Raw genomic sequence first — 16,463 nt, forward strand, 5'->3', positions numbered from 1 at the left:
CCAGGCTTGGGTTTTGTTGGGGGGCATCTTGGAAACTAATGCCTGTTAGTTTACTTGAGTTCAAACTTAGGTCGGGTTCTCTAAAATGAAATGTGAACTTAAAAGATTTGGCCTCTCAGTAGCTACAGGAGCGAAGGGGCTTGAGTCTGTGTTCTTGTGGCTGCCTTGGCAGAACCGTTGTCTTACTTAGCTCAGCTCGATGGTACAGGAATGAGAGTACTTCCATGCTTATGTTGGGATGGTCTGTTTTACAGAGAAATACTGCTCTCTGAAAGCCATTGTCATCTCAGCGTTGGGTACAGAACAGAGTCACCTGGGAAGAGGGATCGTCAAGTGAAAAATTGCCCAAATCACATAGGCCTGTGTCAGTGTCTGTGAGGTAGAATTTTCTTAATTTCTAATTGGTGAGTGGGCCCAGCTCACTATGTGTGGTATCCTCTCTAGACAGTAGGGTCTGGGCTGTAAATGGAAGGTAGCTGAGTAGGTCAGAGAAAACAAGCCAGAAAGCAGTGTTCCTCCATGACCTTTGCTTCAGTTCCTGCCTGATGATGGACTGTAACCTAAGAAGCTGAAATACACCCTTTCTTCCCTGAGCAGCTTTTGGTCAGGGTGATCAACAGCAACAGAAAACCGAACTGGAACGCCAGACTTGCTCTTCACTGGTTCATTCTGCCCAGCCCACATCTCTGCTTCCCGGTGGACCCTGCATGAGACCCATCATCCTTTGCCACTTCCCCTTCCTCAGCCTGCACGTCTGTGTGAACCACCGAGTGAAATTCTGTTATTTTGGGAATTGATGGTCCTAGGCTGAGGACAACTATGTTCTAAAGGCAGTTACCGACAGCTGGGACCAGAGCAGCCCCTGACACTTTGAAAACAAGCCCAGAATTGGCTTAACGTTGGCACTTCTTACCCTAGCCTCCTTTCTCATCCTTTCCCTCTCCCTCTAGGCAAGAGGAGCAATCACTAGGGATTTGAGAGCTGACACTGGGCTCTCCCCCTGTGGGTCTGATTCTATTGCAGGTGGCTGCTGTGCCCCTTATACCTGAGCAGGCTGTGTTGGTTGATGGGTCTGGACCACACCCTCCTGAACAGTAACTCTGACAAAGTGGAATAGCATTGCATGTGTGTCTGTGTGTGTGTGTGTGAGTGGCTAGACTAGGTGTTGCTGCTTCTGTTGGGTGCCTGGTTAGAAGTGTATCCACAGGGTCTGGAATGTCATCTAGGGGCTCTGTGGTACTTACTGGCATTTCATGCTATGGGTCTCTATTCAATTATCTGTCTCTTTTGCTGTCTGTCTGTCTGTCTGTCTGTCTATCTTTGTGTTCACTAGGTTTTTAGTGGTCTTTCTCTCTAAGAACACTGGAATTGCAACTGTAGTCAAAGCCAGGCAGTTCCTGGCCACACTCGGGTGAATGAACTATGGGAAGACTTAGTGATAGTCTTTGATCACTTTGTTTAAAAAAAAAAAAAAAAAGAGTGGAAGGTTCCCCACACCCGCATCCTGAAGCACATAGTCCTGGCTCAGTCACCCGGCCATTTCATAGCTGTTCTGCTCAGGGCAAAAAGTGTCCTGAGGTTTGGACCTACAATAGACATAAAGCACTCTTCAGGCTGATGTCATAGAGTGTGAGGTCAAAAGGCTTTCCACAGCCTTCAGACAAAAGCACAGTCACACAAGCATTCACAGGGTAGACCAGATGGACACAGGTAGGCTCAGAGCATTAGGACCTAAACTTAGGGAAGGAAAGGACACGTTGCCTTTAAGCAAGTATTGTATATGGTAAAGCACACACCCTACAGTCTGGGCACCCATTGGTGCCCCAGCTGGAAGACTTAGAACAGCCAGGTATTTTCTTAGCTTTAGGCAGCACCATTGGGCCTGTCTCCCAAGGCGCAGTCTCCCAGGGCTGTGAGGATTAAAGCAGTCTAGTAGCAAGCAGACGACTAACTCTTGCCATTGCTGATGGCTACAGCTATTACTGCCTCTAATAATAACAGACCCGTGACAGGCCCTGACCGGAGGCTTACAGAAGCAGAGACAGGAAGTTGGGCTGTGTCTTTCATTTTTGAGACTGGTGAACCCAAGTAAACAATCTTGGGTTCACCAGCCTGTCCCTTGGTATTGTAGTTCAAGGACAATCTCAGGCGGCAAAATCCTTGCTCTGATCTCCGTCAGTCATTGACTTTGAGGAGCTTCTGCATTTGTGGTCTGTGAAAGATGGAAGAATTAGGAACGGATAAACAGACGTCAGCAGAGCTGAGAACCGGCAGTTAGGGCTGACCAGAGTCTCACAGGGCCTTTTGCCTCTCCAGTCTAATTGACTCCCTAGTTATTTCTTGAGGCCTTCTCCTCCTCCCTCCCTTTCTCACTCCTTTCTTCCTCTCTTCTCTTTCCCTTCTCTCCTATAGCTTTCAAAAGTAAATTTTATATTTGTGTGACAGAGAGAGAGAGAGAGAGAGAGAGAGAGAGAGAGAGGGACAGAGACTGAGACAGAGACAGACAGAGGGGTGCAGAGTGTACATGCCACGGTACACGTCAAGGTCAAAACACAACTTTCAGAAAATAAGTTTCTCCTTTCATAGTGGATCCAGGTATCGAACCCAGGCCCTCAGGTTTGTGCAGCAAACACTGTTAACTGCTGGCGCCAAATTTAAAAATTGTAATTAACATAAAACATGTACATATATATGAGGTACAGAGCAATACTATTTAAATACACAACGGATGATCATATAGGGTGATTAGCACGTCCATGTCAAACACCGTTTGTTCTTTGTGCTGGAAACCTTGAAGCTTCTCTCTTTGAGCATGTGTAACATGCAGTCAGTAGTCACCCCTGGTGCTAGGAAACACTGTGGTTACTCCCTCCTCCCTGACCTTATGCCCTGACCTCCCAAAATCCAAACTCTCTCCATCTCTTCCTGCCCTTCCTCCCTCCATTCCTTCTCTGTCCCTTCCTTTCCCTCCATTCCTCCTCTGTCCTTCCTCTTCCCCCTTCCCTGTCCTGTGCTTCCTCCCTCCATCCCGTCTCAGTCCCTCTTCCCTCCCCTGTCCTTCCCTGCTTCTGCTTGGAGGCCCTTGAGTGCTCTGTTAGTGTGGGGTAGGGAGGAGGAACCAGCTTTGGGCTCTTTTGTTTTAAGCAGTGCTGTCAATCTAGCTTTGTCTGAGGTCACTGGTGTGTCACGGATCCAAGCCCTGTGACTCTGGGTCTTAAATTTTCTCCTGTTTCTTGTTTTGTTTTTGTTTGTTTGTTTGCCTTCTCTTAGCATTTGTAAATAATAAGACTAGAGTTTTGGGGGGGCGAAAGTTTAGGTTCCAGCAATGCAAGTCTTGGTTACCCATTCCTGATGCACCTGTTAGAGAGACAGCGGTGAGAAGTGGAAGTGAGCTGGTCTGTCGGCTACACTTGAGAGACAAGGATCTCCGTGTCTAATGACCCCAAGGCCATCTTTGGGAATGCTGATATGAATGTTAGGTTTAAACAGAGAAAGGAAGTCCCCACTGCTGTTGCTGCTGAGGGGAGTCTGGTTCTAAGATAATGACTCAAGCCCCAGGATGTATCCTCAGCACTCTGGGTAATTCCTTTCACCTGGTGCCTTGTGAAGAGCTTCATTGCTGGAATTCAAGGTGGCTAGAGATTTAGGACAATTAGTTACTTCTGTGCCCTCATCCTTGGGAGAACATCGGTTAGGCTGGAAAGACACTTTCTTGAGTGATTAACACTCCTGTGGGAGGAGCAGGTGACCTCCAGTAAGGAAGCCAGACTCGGGTGAAGGCAGAAATGCCAGGCTCTCTCGCCTTCTGGGCCCAGGTGAAGACAACACAGTTGATCAAAAGCAGCTTCTAAAGCCTGCTCCGGCCACGTGTGCGCGCCTGCTGCAGACTCTGCACGGGACTCGGTCGAGACCAACCTTCCTGTCTCCTGTTCTGCTGAGAATCCTTAATTACTGCCGCGTGGTTTTAGAGTACCAGGGACTCTGCTGATGCCCAAATTTAGATTAATTACTCAGCCCGTGCAAAAGCAATTCCCAGTATGAGTGGCTACTGGCTCTGTTATCTTATTCTAGTATTGCACAAGCTCTTAGTCATTTTAGTAAAGGGCTTTCGTTTGAGGGCTTGTCTTAGGTGTCTGTCGCTGTGATAAAACACGGTGACTGAAAGAATTGGGGGAGGAAACAGTTTATTTCATTTCAGGGTTCCACATTACAGTCTGTCTTAGTTTGGGTTTTATTGGCTATGATGAGACACCATGACCAAGGCAACTCTTATAAAGGCAAACATCTAATTGGGGCTGGCTTACAGTTTCAGAGGTTCAGTCCATTATCATCATGGCAGGAAGCATGGCAGCATCCAGGCAGACATGGTGCTGGAGGAGCTGAGAGTTCTACATCTTGATCCAAGGGCAGCAGAAGGGAACAACTGGGTGTCACACTGAGCAGAGCTTGAGCCTAGGAGACCTCCAAACCCACCCCACAGTGACACACTTCCTCCAAGGCCACATCTCCTAATAGTGTCACTCCGTATGGACCAAGCATTCAAACACGTGGATCTATGAGTGCCGTTTCTATTCAAACCACCCGCAGGTTGTCACAGGGGGAAGTCAGGGCAGGAACTGATGCAGAAGAGGCATGTAGGTCACTTATTTGCTCCTAAGGGCTTGCTTGCTCAGCCTGCTTTCTTATAGCACCCGACCACCTGCCCACAGGGGTTTGAACCCTCAGACATTGACCAGCACCCACAGGCTTCCCTATAGGCTAATCTGATGGGGAATTTTCTCTGTGGAGGTTCCCTCTTCCAAAATGACTATAGCTTGTGTCAGGTTGACATAGAAACTAGCTAGCACAGGGTTCAGAAATGCTACTGTTATTTTTAAATTAGAAAAATGAGGGGACTGGAGAGATGGCTCAGTGGTTAAGAGCACTGACTGCTCTTCTACCGTTCCTGAGTTCGATTTTCAGCAACCACATGGTAGTTCACAACCATCTGCAATGGGGTCTGATGCCCTCTTCTAGTGTGTCTGAAGAGAGCTAATGATGTACTCATGTACATAAAATAAATAAATAATTTTTAAAAAATGAGCAGAAAACCCACTGAGCCAATGGTATATCTTTGATTCTGAGATAAGCAGCTGAAGCATGCTTTAAAACCCTAGGATCTTGGATAGAAAGGAGGGGTAGGAGGCACCATGGCAGGGTTCTGGCAGAGAAACAAAAGACTTGGGTCTTTTAAACAGAAGGATCTTGTAACAGAGGTATGGGAAAGGCTGAAGAAATGAAAAGTGTCCAGTCATCAGAAGGAGTGAATGCTAGAAGCTGCTCTCATCTGGAAGTCTGAAGGGAATGTGCATTTCTGGGAGCCAGTGATACTGTCTGAGCTGGTAGGAGCCCAACCTACCAAGCCAAAACCTGCTATTGCTTCCAACTACCTCCCTCCTGGCCCCATGATCTCACCTGCCAAGGGGCTGGGAGTGTGGTGAACAGTTAGCTACATACGGATGCAACAACCCCTGCTTCTAAGAGAAAGTAGGGATCCTTTTACAGAGTCATTCCTCACTCCTAGGGGTGTGTGTGTGTGTGTGTAGAGCACGCACTGGAGACAGGGTCTCTCACTGAGCTGAAACTGTTGTGGCTATGCTAGCTGGCCGGTGAGTTCCTGGCATCTCCCCGTCTCTGCCCCACAAAGCTGGGGTTTCCATATGCTGTGCAGCCACATACAGCTTTCCCTGAGCACTGGGGATTTGATCTCAGGTCCTTATGATTGCATAGCAAATCCTTTTACCAGCTGAACCATCTTCCCAGTCCCAAGGTGGAAGTTTCTGTTTTGGGGCTTTTGTTTGCTTGTTGGTTGGTTGTTGTTGTTTTGTTTTCTATGTTCAGTCTCCTCTCTTTTCCTGCTTCTCTTCCGTCTCCCTCTTCCGTCTCCCTCCTCCTCCTGTTGGCTGCTCATCCGACTTCATGATGTTCTTTGCAGGGCATCCTGGCCCAGCCCCAGCCCTGGTGGAAGATCCAACTGTTCATGTGGGAGCCGGTGCTGTTTGGGACCTGGGATGGGGTGTTTACATCCTGCATGATCAACATTTTCGGGGTTGTCCTTTTCTTGAGGACCGGCTGGCTGGTGGTGAGTGAGCTGGAGACCCTGGAGCTTCTGGTGGGCCTGTGACAGAGAAAAGCTTCTTGGATACTGTGGTTTAGGGAATAGATTCCTGAAGCACAGATTCTGAAACAAAGCAGGAAGTACAGGGCATAGCTGGCATTGCTTTTAGAATGGGAATACAGGGAGCCTGGGCCTCAGAGGTTCCCAGTGAGAGCCTTGGGATAGATCTGACTATATATGGGGCCAGGACTCATTGTGGGTGGGACTAGAGTTAGGTCAGGATCAGATAGGTGGTGATTTTTACTCTAGTTTGTGACCCTTCTGGACTTCCTTGGTGTGTCAACTCACTTTGTGCCCCTCTGAAGCACCAGCTCCCCATGCACACGGTTGCTTTCTCACACACTGTCCTGGCCTTGTTCATAGGGCTGCATGGTTGGAGATACAAGCTCCTGCCTCTCAGGATTCATTGCCCAGGACAGACCCTCTTGTACTAGATCCTGATGGTTAGTTCAGGGAACAAAGGGTTTCTGCTTTACTCCTTGGGCAAAAATATCCTAGATCAGGGCTCCCAGACCTGTCCTTCCCAGACAGTGAACTTCAATAGACTGAACAGGCTGAGCAGAACCACCCAGTTAAGAATTAAACACTGGCAAATGCCTACTGTGTGCAGACACTAATGCTGCCAGTGGGATTGTAAAACACCAGCCCTTCTTCCTCTGTGGGTGCAGTATCACACCGAGAGATCTTAGGAGCATTAGGCTCCCCAGGAGCTGAGCTCTGCGGTGGATGCAAGGTGTCTGGGAGAGCTGCTTGCAAGAGGCTCAAAGGCTGATTGGGTTGGATAGATGAAGGAAGAGAGTCGTTCAGGGGGAATATTGTCCTCGAATAGCCAATGCCGTGGGAGACACGCACGTCGGATGTATCATCAGGTAAGACTTGAGTGAAGTCGAGACACTAGCAGGCATTTCTGTTGCAATCTAGATGCAGAAAGCCTCAGACTTTGATCTTTTTGTTGTTTTCTTGTGAAGTTTATCCATGTCCGTCTTGGTTCTCTGGGCTCTGCTGCGTTCAGGGATGGTTAAGGAACAGTAGAAGGAAAAACGTCAGCTCTATGTTAATTATTTGTTTCATTTTTAAGAAATGGCTATTTAGCCAGTGGTGATGGCACACGCCTTTGATCCCAGCACTTGGGAGGCAGAGGCAGCTGGTTCTCTGATCTCAAGGCCAGCCTGGTCTACAGAGTGAGTTCCAGGACAGTCAGGGCTGCACAGAAAAACTCTGTCGTGAAAAACCAAAAACCAACCAACTAAACAACAACAACAATAAATCCAAGAAAGGGCTATCTAAAATTAGTTCCCTCCCCAAAATGAAGGTATGAGTTAGATTCACTGTTTATTGTTGAGTGACAGATTGCCCCAACACTAACAGCTTATAGCAGTTTATATGTGCTCTGTGGTTCTGAGGTCCATGTACTCAAGGTCCCTGTGAGACTGCAGTTGTTGGTCAGGCCTCCAGGCACATGTGAACGCTCTACTGAATCACCCAAGTACCACTTGGCAGGCCTTGGCCATGTCACGTGGTTCCCCATGGGATTGTCTCTTTCTGAGGCTGCAGACTTTCACTAAGACCACAGATAGAATAAGAGAGAGCTCCTCTCCTCGGCAGCCATCGCCTCTTCAACGTCCTAGTCTCCGAAATGATGTCCCAGCACTTCTGCGGTACATTAAAAGCGGTACACGATAAAGCACACAGTCTAAACGGAAACTGTGCGTGTTTAGTCAAACATTGTTCCGTAAATCCCAACTACTGTGATCATTGGACTGACATAAAAAATTTTTTTACCTACTTTAAAAAAAGAAAGCAAATCGCTTCACAGAGCCAGAGACCACACAGGAGCACCAAAGGGTGGCATCGAGCACCATCTTGGGCTTGTCTGTCCTTTTGCCCTAAAATAACCTCTGCCTTTTATGTTCGCCACTTGAATATTTGATGATGAAAAGAAAAAGACAAATATGAAATGTCAGAAACGAGACAAAACATCCAGGGAGTTATATGAACTCGAAATCAATATTAGCATTTCTTAAGTAGAAAATATTAACTCTAAAACAACTCGGAGTCATAGTTTATAAACTGTTAAAGGAACATTTCCCCTCTGAAGACCCAAGGCTGCTTTTGGAATGGGATATTTATATTCACATGCAGACAGCTTTCAAGTACGAACAAAAGAATGTATCCTGTAGGATTTCAGTGAAAGTGTAATATTAGCAAAGTCAGTAGTTAGAACGCTCAGATGTCATGCTCAAGGGCATGTATCCTGGGGACACCAGCATCCTGAGGAACTAGGGCTGTGCCATGGGAGGAGAAGAGGGAGCCACATGGGCCCTTGCCTGTTCTTGCAGCCCTTCTCTACCCTTGGTCTTACCATGACCATCTAGCAGGTTGCCACGCCCAGGAGTTCAGCAGCATCCTTTGCCTCTGGCTTTGCACAGATCCCCACGTGGCTTCATGGCTGTTGGCATTCTGTTTCCAAAGAAAACTGACAGCTGTCCTTATGAACCGGCCCAGGCTTTGAGCAGATTTGGAGGGTGCAATCTTTATGAGCTGTGTAATAATAATAATAAAAGTGTAGCATTTATGGAAAAATAACATATAATGTTTAAGGTTTATTAAGCCCTACATGACAGGTGGTGTTCAAAGTGCAGTGAATGGGTTCAATTCTCTAAAACTTAGTATTTCCCGACAGCTGTGAGGCACATAGCATCTCTGATTTATAGGCGAGGAGACAGCCCAGAGCTGTGAAGCATCAGAAGGCATGGCTGAGGAGATGCTTCGTGTCTGCTCACACTGCACACGGTTGGCATGTGTTGAGGCCCACACTCTGCCTCAACACTTTTCCTCAACACTTTTGGGGCTAAGTGCTCTGGTCAAGAGAGAGTGTGGCTCTTGGGGCAAGAGATGCGAAGAATGGAGACAAGACAGGGTGTGATTCAGTCTCTTCTATTTTCTCATGTCTCTCTTATTGAAGGGAATTTTGAGGTATTTATATACACAAGCAGGAGAACACAGGTGAAAACATTTTACCACGTGCACCATACAGCTGAGGTCACTAAACAGCAAAACAAGCTATGTGGATAAACAAGATATTTATCAGAGTGTGCTCCAGCTGTTATAGGCTTTTGACAACCAAGTCTTTAATCAGGGTATATGGTTCCAGATGGCTGCAAAGTTGATCTAGCCGCTTTCTACTAAAGTCAGCTCCCAACAGGTCCCCCTTTTTAAATTTTTTTCAAAAGGGAAGGCTGGGAAAACTTACGGAAACCGTGCCTGTCCTAGGTTGGAGCAAAGGACCCCAGCCTCACTTAAGATGGTGAGGCCTCCCTTATTTTAGGGGCAAGGGTCTCGATATGGTCTCTTACCCGTCATTGGCTAACAGGCTTAGCTACGCAAGTTAGGGGTTAATCCTCATCAGTCTTGATGACAGAGGTTTCAGAGCCCCCTACTTCCAGCCTGTAATAGTGGACCTGTATGGGTTTCATTTGTTATCTGTTGCCGAACCAAAGCCATCAGTTTGAACAGCATGAACCTGAGAGACAAGAGACTTAATATCTAAACCGTTGATATAAAAGCAACACTCTTTAAGGCAACACACAACTTCCCCTGTTGGAGAAGTGAAAGGTCTAAGCCTTGTACCCACAAATTTATACCAATGAAATCCTTGAATTTTGCATCAGCTTAGTAACAATTATACAGATAAAGACAGCCTAATATTAGCCACCTCAGTCCCCAAGTCCAGGGAATTGGGGCGCCGACTCTTCATTAACTTCTTCAAGCTGAACATGGGCGTTGACTTTTAGAAGAGGAATGAGGGGAAGGGTAAATTGATAAGCATCTGAAGTCTGTCTTAACTGCATCCAGCTGGAAGTCCAGGGCATCAGTGAACATGCAGGTGATAAGATTCATTCTCCAAAGCTGTGTATTCTGCAATATACAAATCTCAAAACAAGTTTTAGTATCTAGATAATTATTTTGTTTCTCTGAAATCTAGTGTTCTGGAGGCCTACCTCTGTCATGTCTGATCCATATAATTCTGGAAGACATAACTACTACCTTAATGACCTCATCAGAAAACTCATAGAAAAACCTTTTTTTCCAAATTAGCCTTTCCTTAAGCCAGTAACCAGAAAAACCTTTACATTGAGTTTTTATCCAGAAAAATATTATACAACTCAGAATCACACCCATTTTGAAAGTTAAATCAATTAACATTATCATTCTGCTTAGCTCTCTGTCTAGAGCAGCCTTCTATTTATTCCTCGCATCTTTAAAGCCTTTTTCATCTGTTTTTACTCACTTATTTCTTGCCCCATTTTCATTACTATAACCTTTATCTATTTATCTGTTTGGCTCTCTTGACTCAGAGCAGCCTGCAATTTACTCCTTGCATCTTTAAAACTTTTTTCATCTGTTTCTATTTACTTATTTCTTCCCCTGTTTTTGTTACTATGCAATCACCTTTGTTTCACTTCCGAATTCAGCCAGCTCCGTCAGTCGACTGGTTCTCCAGCGCAGGGTGTCTTCCACTGTATCCCGCTTACTGGAGCTCTAACATTGAGACCAGTTGACTGGTTCTCCAGTGCAGGGTGTCTTCCACTGTATCCCGCTTACTGGAGTTCAAACGTTGAGGCTCTGTCAGTCGGACTGGTTCTCCAGCGCAGGGTGTCTTCCACTGTATCCCGCTTACTGGAGACCCTGTTCAGGCACCACTAATGTTGACACCCTTTACTCTGCTTCAACGCTTTGCCTCAACGCTTTGGTTGAGCTAAGTGTTCTGGTCAAGAGAGAGTGTTGGGCAAGCGACGCGAAGAATGGAGACAAGACAGGGTGTGATTCAGTCTCTTCTATTTTCTCATGTCTCTCTTATTGAAGGGAATTCTGAGGTATTTATATACACAAGCAGGAGAACACAGGTGAAAACATTTTACCACGTGCACCATACAGCTGAGGTCACTAAACAGCAAAACAAGCTATGTGGGATAAACAATATATTTATCAGAGTGTGCTTCAGCTGTTATAGGCTTTTGACAACCAAGTCTTTAATCAGGGTATATGGTTCCAGATGGCTGCAAAGTTGATCTAGCCGCTTTCTACTAAAGTCAGCTCCCAACAGGCATGCAGAGCCTGCTGCAGACAAATGTCCCGGGAGGGACCCTAGCCTCGCTCCCCGGGACCCTAGCCTCGCTCCAGTCTCTACACTAGGTCAGATGTGCAGAGGCCCCTCTCAGTTTGTCCCAGATGTGTGAGGCTGGCAGTGGTTGCCACCGCACAGCCTTATCTGTTTGGTATGCCCTGCCTTGCCGCAGCCCTGCGCCCCCTATGGATTTTGTTTGGTTTTCTTCTTGGTTGGTTTTGCCTTCTGGACTTGAACCCAGGCTTTGTACTAGACAAGTGATGTATGGAGAAGCTTCAGCCTGATGCTTCATTCCTGTCCTGTTTTATTCCCACATGGAGCTCAACATAGTTAACAAAGATACCTGTAACACTCTAAAAACAAACAAACAAACAAACAAACAAAAAACTGTGGGAGACAGAGTCCTTGAAGGGCCTATGCGTGCTGTCTGAGCACGTCTAGTTGGCCAGGTGTCACTTGCAGGTTACTCCAGTATCAGCTGAACAGTGTGTCTCTGGGCTGACTCTCCCAGTGGCCTCTGAGGGGATAGTGGATACAGGGATTTTCTTCTGGGCCTACTATGTGGCAGTTTTATAGTAAGGGGGAGGTTGCAAGGAAGAGACAAACCAGAATTGGTCCATTTGAGATCTACAGTTAATAAAAGAGCAATAATGCAAATATCCTCATTGGTGTTTAGAAAAACTCGCAGAGATTGGTAAGAACAAGGTAGCAAAGTGCTGGTGTGGGGGACAGAGAGAACACTCTCTTCTTGTGATCCTGCCCCCCATCTCAGACCAGCAGTGCAGCCCGAGCACCCCTCACTTGCAGGGCACCCTCAAGCACGGTTTAAGGTCCCTCTGTCCTCTCACTGCTCTCTCTAACATCAAATCCCTTGGATCCCCTGGGACTGGAATTAGAGATGGTTGTGAGCCTCCATGTGGTGCTGAGAACTGGTCCCCCGATCTTCTGCAAGAGCAACAAGTGCTCGTAACCGCTGAGCCAGCTCATCTCTCTCACCTCCCTTCTGCCCTGTGGGTCACCTAGTGGGTAGAGGTGCTCAGGGCTTCCATCGGAAACAGCTCTAAGTGAGATGTTGTTCCTAACTCTGACACCCCTCCCCCTTCTGCTGCAGGGAAACACGGGTGTGCTCCTGGGCTTGCTCCTGGTGTCCTTCGTCATCCTCGTGGCGCTCATCACCGTGCTGTCTGGCATTGGCGTCGCAGAGCATGGCGGGATAGGCAGTGGCGGCGTCTACTCCATGATCTCCTCGGTGCTTGGTGGGCAGATGGGAGGCACTGTAGGGCTGCTGTATGTATTTGGACAGGTGAGACTGTGGCACAAACTGACTTCATACCTGTTCATTTGCTGTTGTCTCTCTTGCCTTCCTCATTTGACGGGGGTTGGGGGAAAGGAAGAAATGTGGGTGAAAACAAGGGCCCCACTTGACAGAGGACCACACTGGGCTCTGAGGGGGAGGTTGCACCACCAATCCTGAACTCCAGAACTCCTGTCTCCTCCCACCGCTGCTTCATGACTTCCTATGGTGACCAGGGCCAGGGTCTGACAGCTTTTCTTGGAGGAGTGTGCATGGCACACGGCCCTCTACACTTTGCACTCTGGGTGGGCATTGTGCCTCTGCCAGAGGCCTCTGCTATGGAGGTGAGGCTCTGGCAGATCTGATGGCTTGGGTGGCCTTAAGCAGACTACGGGCCCCGTGTGGATACTTAGACTGAGGCGCCATCCAATGAGAAGCCCACATTGCGGTGGACAAAGCCAGGAAGAAAACCAGCAGACGAGGAGAAATTCCAAGGCTCATCTAAAGTTTATTTAGCTGAAACACAGGGATGGGATTTGATGCTGGGAAGGCAGCATTCGAACATTAAGAAGTAGCTTTTGTAAGTGTGGCTTGGACCAAAAAGGGTCTTATGGAAAAATAAAGGGCAGTAGGTGGTTGAAAAGCAATTAAAAGAGAAAAAAAAGGGGGCGGGGGAGGGCTTTGCTACTTTTCATTTTAGGCAGGCAGCAGAGGCACAGGATCAGCACAAATACACTGTACTCTCTAACAGCACAGAGCTGAGGGCATGAGTGTGTGAGCATGTGTGTGTACGAGTGTGTGTGAGTATGCATTGTGTGTGAGTGTGAGGGTATGCATGAGTATGTGAGCATGTGTGTGTATGAGTGTGTATTGTGTGTGAGTGTTAGGGTGAGGGTGTGCATGAGTGTGTGAACATGCGTGTGTATGAGTGTGTGGTGAATATGTGTGTGTGAGTATGTGAGTGTGCATGAGTATGTGAGTGTTGTGTGTGTATGCATATGCATGTGTTTGTGTGAGGGTGTACATGAGTGTGGGTACGTATGCGTGTGTGAGGGTATGCATGAGTGTCTGAACATGTGTGTGTGTGCATGAGTGTGTGCATGTTTGAGGGTGTGTATGAGTGTGTGCATATGTGAGGGTGTGCATGAGTGTATGAGCATGTGTGTGTATGAGTGTGTATTGTGTGTGAGTGTTAGGGTGAGGCTGTGCATGAGTGTGTGAGCATGTGTGTGTGTGTATGAGTATGTGAGTGTGCATGAGTGTGTGAGTGTTGGGTGTGTGTATGCATATGTGTGTGTGTTTGTGTGAGGGTGTACATGAGTGTGGGTGTGTATGCATGTGTGAGGGTATGCGTGAGTATCTGAACATGTGTGTGTGCATAAGTGTGTGCATGTTTGAGGGTGTGTATGAGTGTGTGAGTATGAATGTGTGTGCATGAGTGTGTGCATTACTATATGAGTGGGTGTGTGTGAGTGTGTGCATACGTGAGGGTGTGCATGAGTGTGTGAGTATGGATGTGTGTGCATGAGTGTGTGCATTAGTATGTGAGTATGTGTGTATATGAGTGTGTGCATGAGTGAGGGTCTGTATGAGTGTGTGAGTATGGGTATGTGTGCATGAAGGTGTACATTAGTATGTGAGTGTGTGTGTGTATGAGTATGTGCATTAGTATGTGAGTGGGTGTGCATAAGTGTGTACATTAGTATATCAGTGTGTGTATGAGTGTGTGCATTAGTATGTGAGTGTGTGCATGAGTATGTGCATGTGTGAGGGTGTGCATGCTGTGTATAGGACAGGTGCATGAGAGGCATCTCACTAATTGCTCGGAAAAGGCAGTTGCTTTTTGTTTTGTGTTGTTGTTTTGGAGACAAGGTTTGTCTATGGCCCTGGCTGTCCTGGAACTCACTTTGCAAATCAAACTGGCCTTGAACACAGAGATCTGCCTGCCTCTGCCTCCCAAGTGCTGGGACTAAAGGTGTGTGCCACCACAGCCCAGCAAGGCAGTTATTTTTACTGGAGAAAGATTTTGAAGTATGGTATATATTGAACATCTGTAAGTTAAAGACTCAAAATCCATAATGCTCCAAAAATCCAAAACTTTTGAGCATTGATCATATTGAGCATGGCTTACAATTTTCAGATTTTGAGGCTGTCTGTGGTGGTCCATGCTTCTAATCCTACCATCTGGGAGGTTAAAGCAGGAGGGTTGTGACCACCAGACCAGCCTGGCAAAATAGTAAGACCCTATCTCTAAAAGAGAAAACCACACCAAACAAAAAACAAAACAGAAAACCCCTACCAAACCAAACCCAACCCAACCCAACCCAGCCCAGCCAAACCCAACCCAGCCCAACCCAACCCAACCCAACCCAGCCAAACCCAACCCAACTCAACCCAATCTAACCCAGCCCAACCCAATTAACCCAACCCAACCAACCCAACCCAACCAGCCCAACCAAACCAAACCAACCCAGTCCAGCTAAACCCAACCCAAGTCAACCAAACAAATCCAACCCAACCCAATCCAGCCCAATCCAACCCAATCCAACCCAACTCAACCCAATCCAGCCCAGCCCAACCAAACCCTGCCCAACCCAACCCAACCCATCCCAACCCAACCCAACCAAACCCAACCAAAGCAAACCAAATCTCAAACAAATAACAAACGACAAACCCAACCAACTTTTAGATTTTGGAGCCTTTTTAAAGCTGGATTTTCACATGAAGAAAAATGCTTAATCAATGCAAATTTTATAAGATCCAAAAGAGTAAGATACAGCCATTGCCCCTGTGGCAGATGTTTTCGGGTTGCTTGCAGTTATCACCAGCCTGCTTTGCCACCCTATGGGTTGTTGGGAGACACTTTCCTGCTCTGTCCTGTAGCCACAGTGCCTGCAGGCTGGTCATGTGGACAGCTTCATTTTCCACATTCTCTGGACAGATAGATGAGGACAAGGGCTCACCCCAAGGTGTTCATCACAAGTGAGGAGAGGATGCTATGCCTCTCAGCTATGGTTAGCTGGGCTGACCGGAAGGAAGAGTCTTCACAAAGTTTGCCAACATAGGCAGCCATGGCTGAGACATTTCAGGGCCTGGGCCTCTGTCAGCAGTCCCTGTAGTCAGTGCTGGTGGGTCCTTGACTGTCTGAGCTCCATTGGGTGGAGTCTCTTGCCAGGGGACTTAACCCTGTAGTTCTTACATTGGTTTCTGGGTTCTATCTGCTCCATGTTAGCTGAGAGGATGCCAGCACAAACTTCCTAGAGATGCTGGCCTGCAGCTTCCGTGAGATGCCTTTGTCTGGTTTTGGTGTGGTGTTAACACTGCTGTAAGGACTTACTTAGTGGGGATGGGTGTTCCCCTCTCTTCTAGTCTTTGGAAATGTGTATAAAGGTTTAGTGTTAACTCTATAAATACTAAGTAGAACACATCAGTGCCACCATCTGGTGCTAGGTTTCTTGGTTGCATTTGTTGAAAATGTCTGATTTATTAGCATACTCTCTCCTTGCACAGGTGTGTCCTGATTTCCTGTTTTGTGTAATGTTGGTAGGTTGTGTCTTTCTCCATGACTATCCATTTTATCCCAGCTCTCTGGAGTATGGGTATATTAATTGTTTCCCTCTTCTCTTTATTTTCCTAAGTCTGGCAGTAGTAGCACTTTTTCCATTTCTTACTTCAGTCATTTGACTTTACCTCTCTTCTTGACCAATCAAGATAGATTTATCCACAGCTTTTATTTAATCTTTATAGTGAAATATTATTAGGTTCTCTTCTTTTTTAAATATATAATTTATTTTTACTTTATGTTCACTGGTGTTTTGCTTGTATGTGTCTTTTTCTGATGTCAGAAGCCTTGGAACTGGAGTTACAGTCAGGTTTGAATTGGC

General features: G+C 46.8%; 1 protein-coding gene across 6 annotated transcripts in view; it reads left to right on the forward strand.

Moving 5' to 3' along the window:
• Positions 1–16,463, forward strand: part of Slc12a8 (solute carrier family 12 member 8) — a 147,792-nt gene that overhangs the window by 14,567 nt on the left and 116,762 nt on the right. For 4 of the 6 annotated variants that reach the window (XM_034515388.2, XM_076942841.1, XM_076942844.1 and 1 more), the window contains exons 3-4: positions 5,975–6,121; positions 12,397–12,588. The exons of 1 other annotated variant lie outside the window; for it this stretch is intronic. In XM_034515388.2, the coding sequence (XP_034371279.1) occupies positions 5,975–6,121; positions 12,397–12,588 (339 nt within the window). The remainder of the gene's footprint in view (positions 1–5,974; positions 6,122–12,396; positions 12,589–16,463) is intronic. One more of the 6 variants, XM_076942843.1, reaches the window with a different exon arrangement.

The sequence above is a fragment of the Arvicanthis niloticus genome, chromosome 12 (genome assembly GCF_011762505.2).
Source record: "Arvicanthis niloticus isolate mArvNil1 chromosome 12, mArvNil1.pat.X, whole genome shotgun sequence".
Classification (NCBI taxonomy): Eukaryota; Metazoa; Chordata; class Mammalia; order Rodentia; family Muridae; genus Arvicanthis; species Arvicanthis niloticus.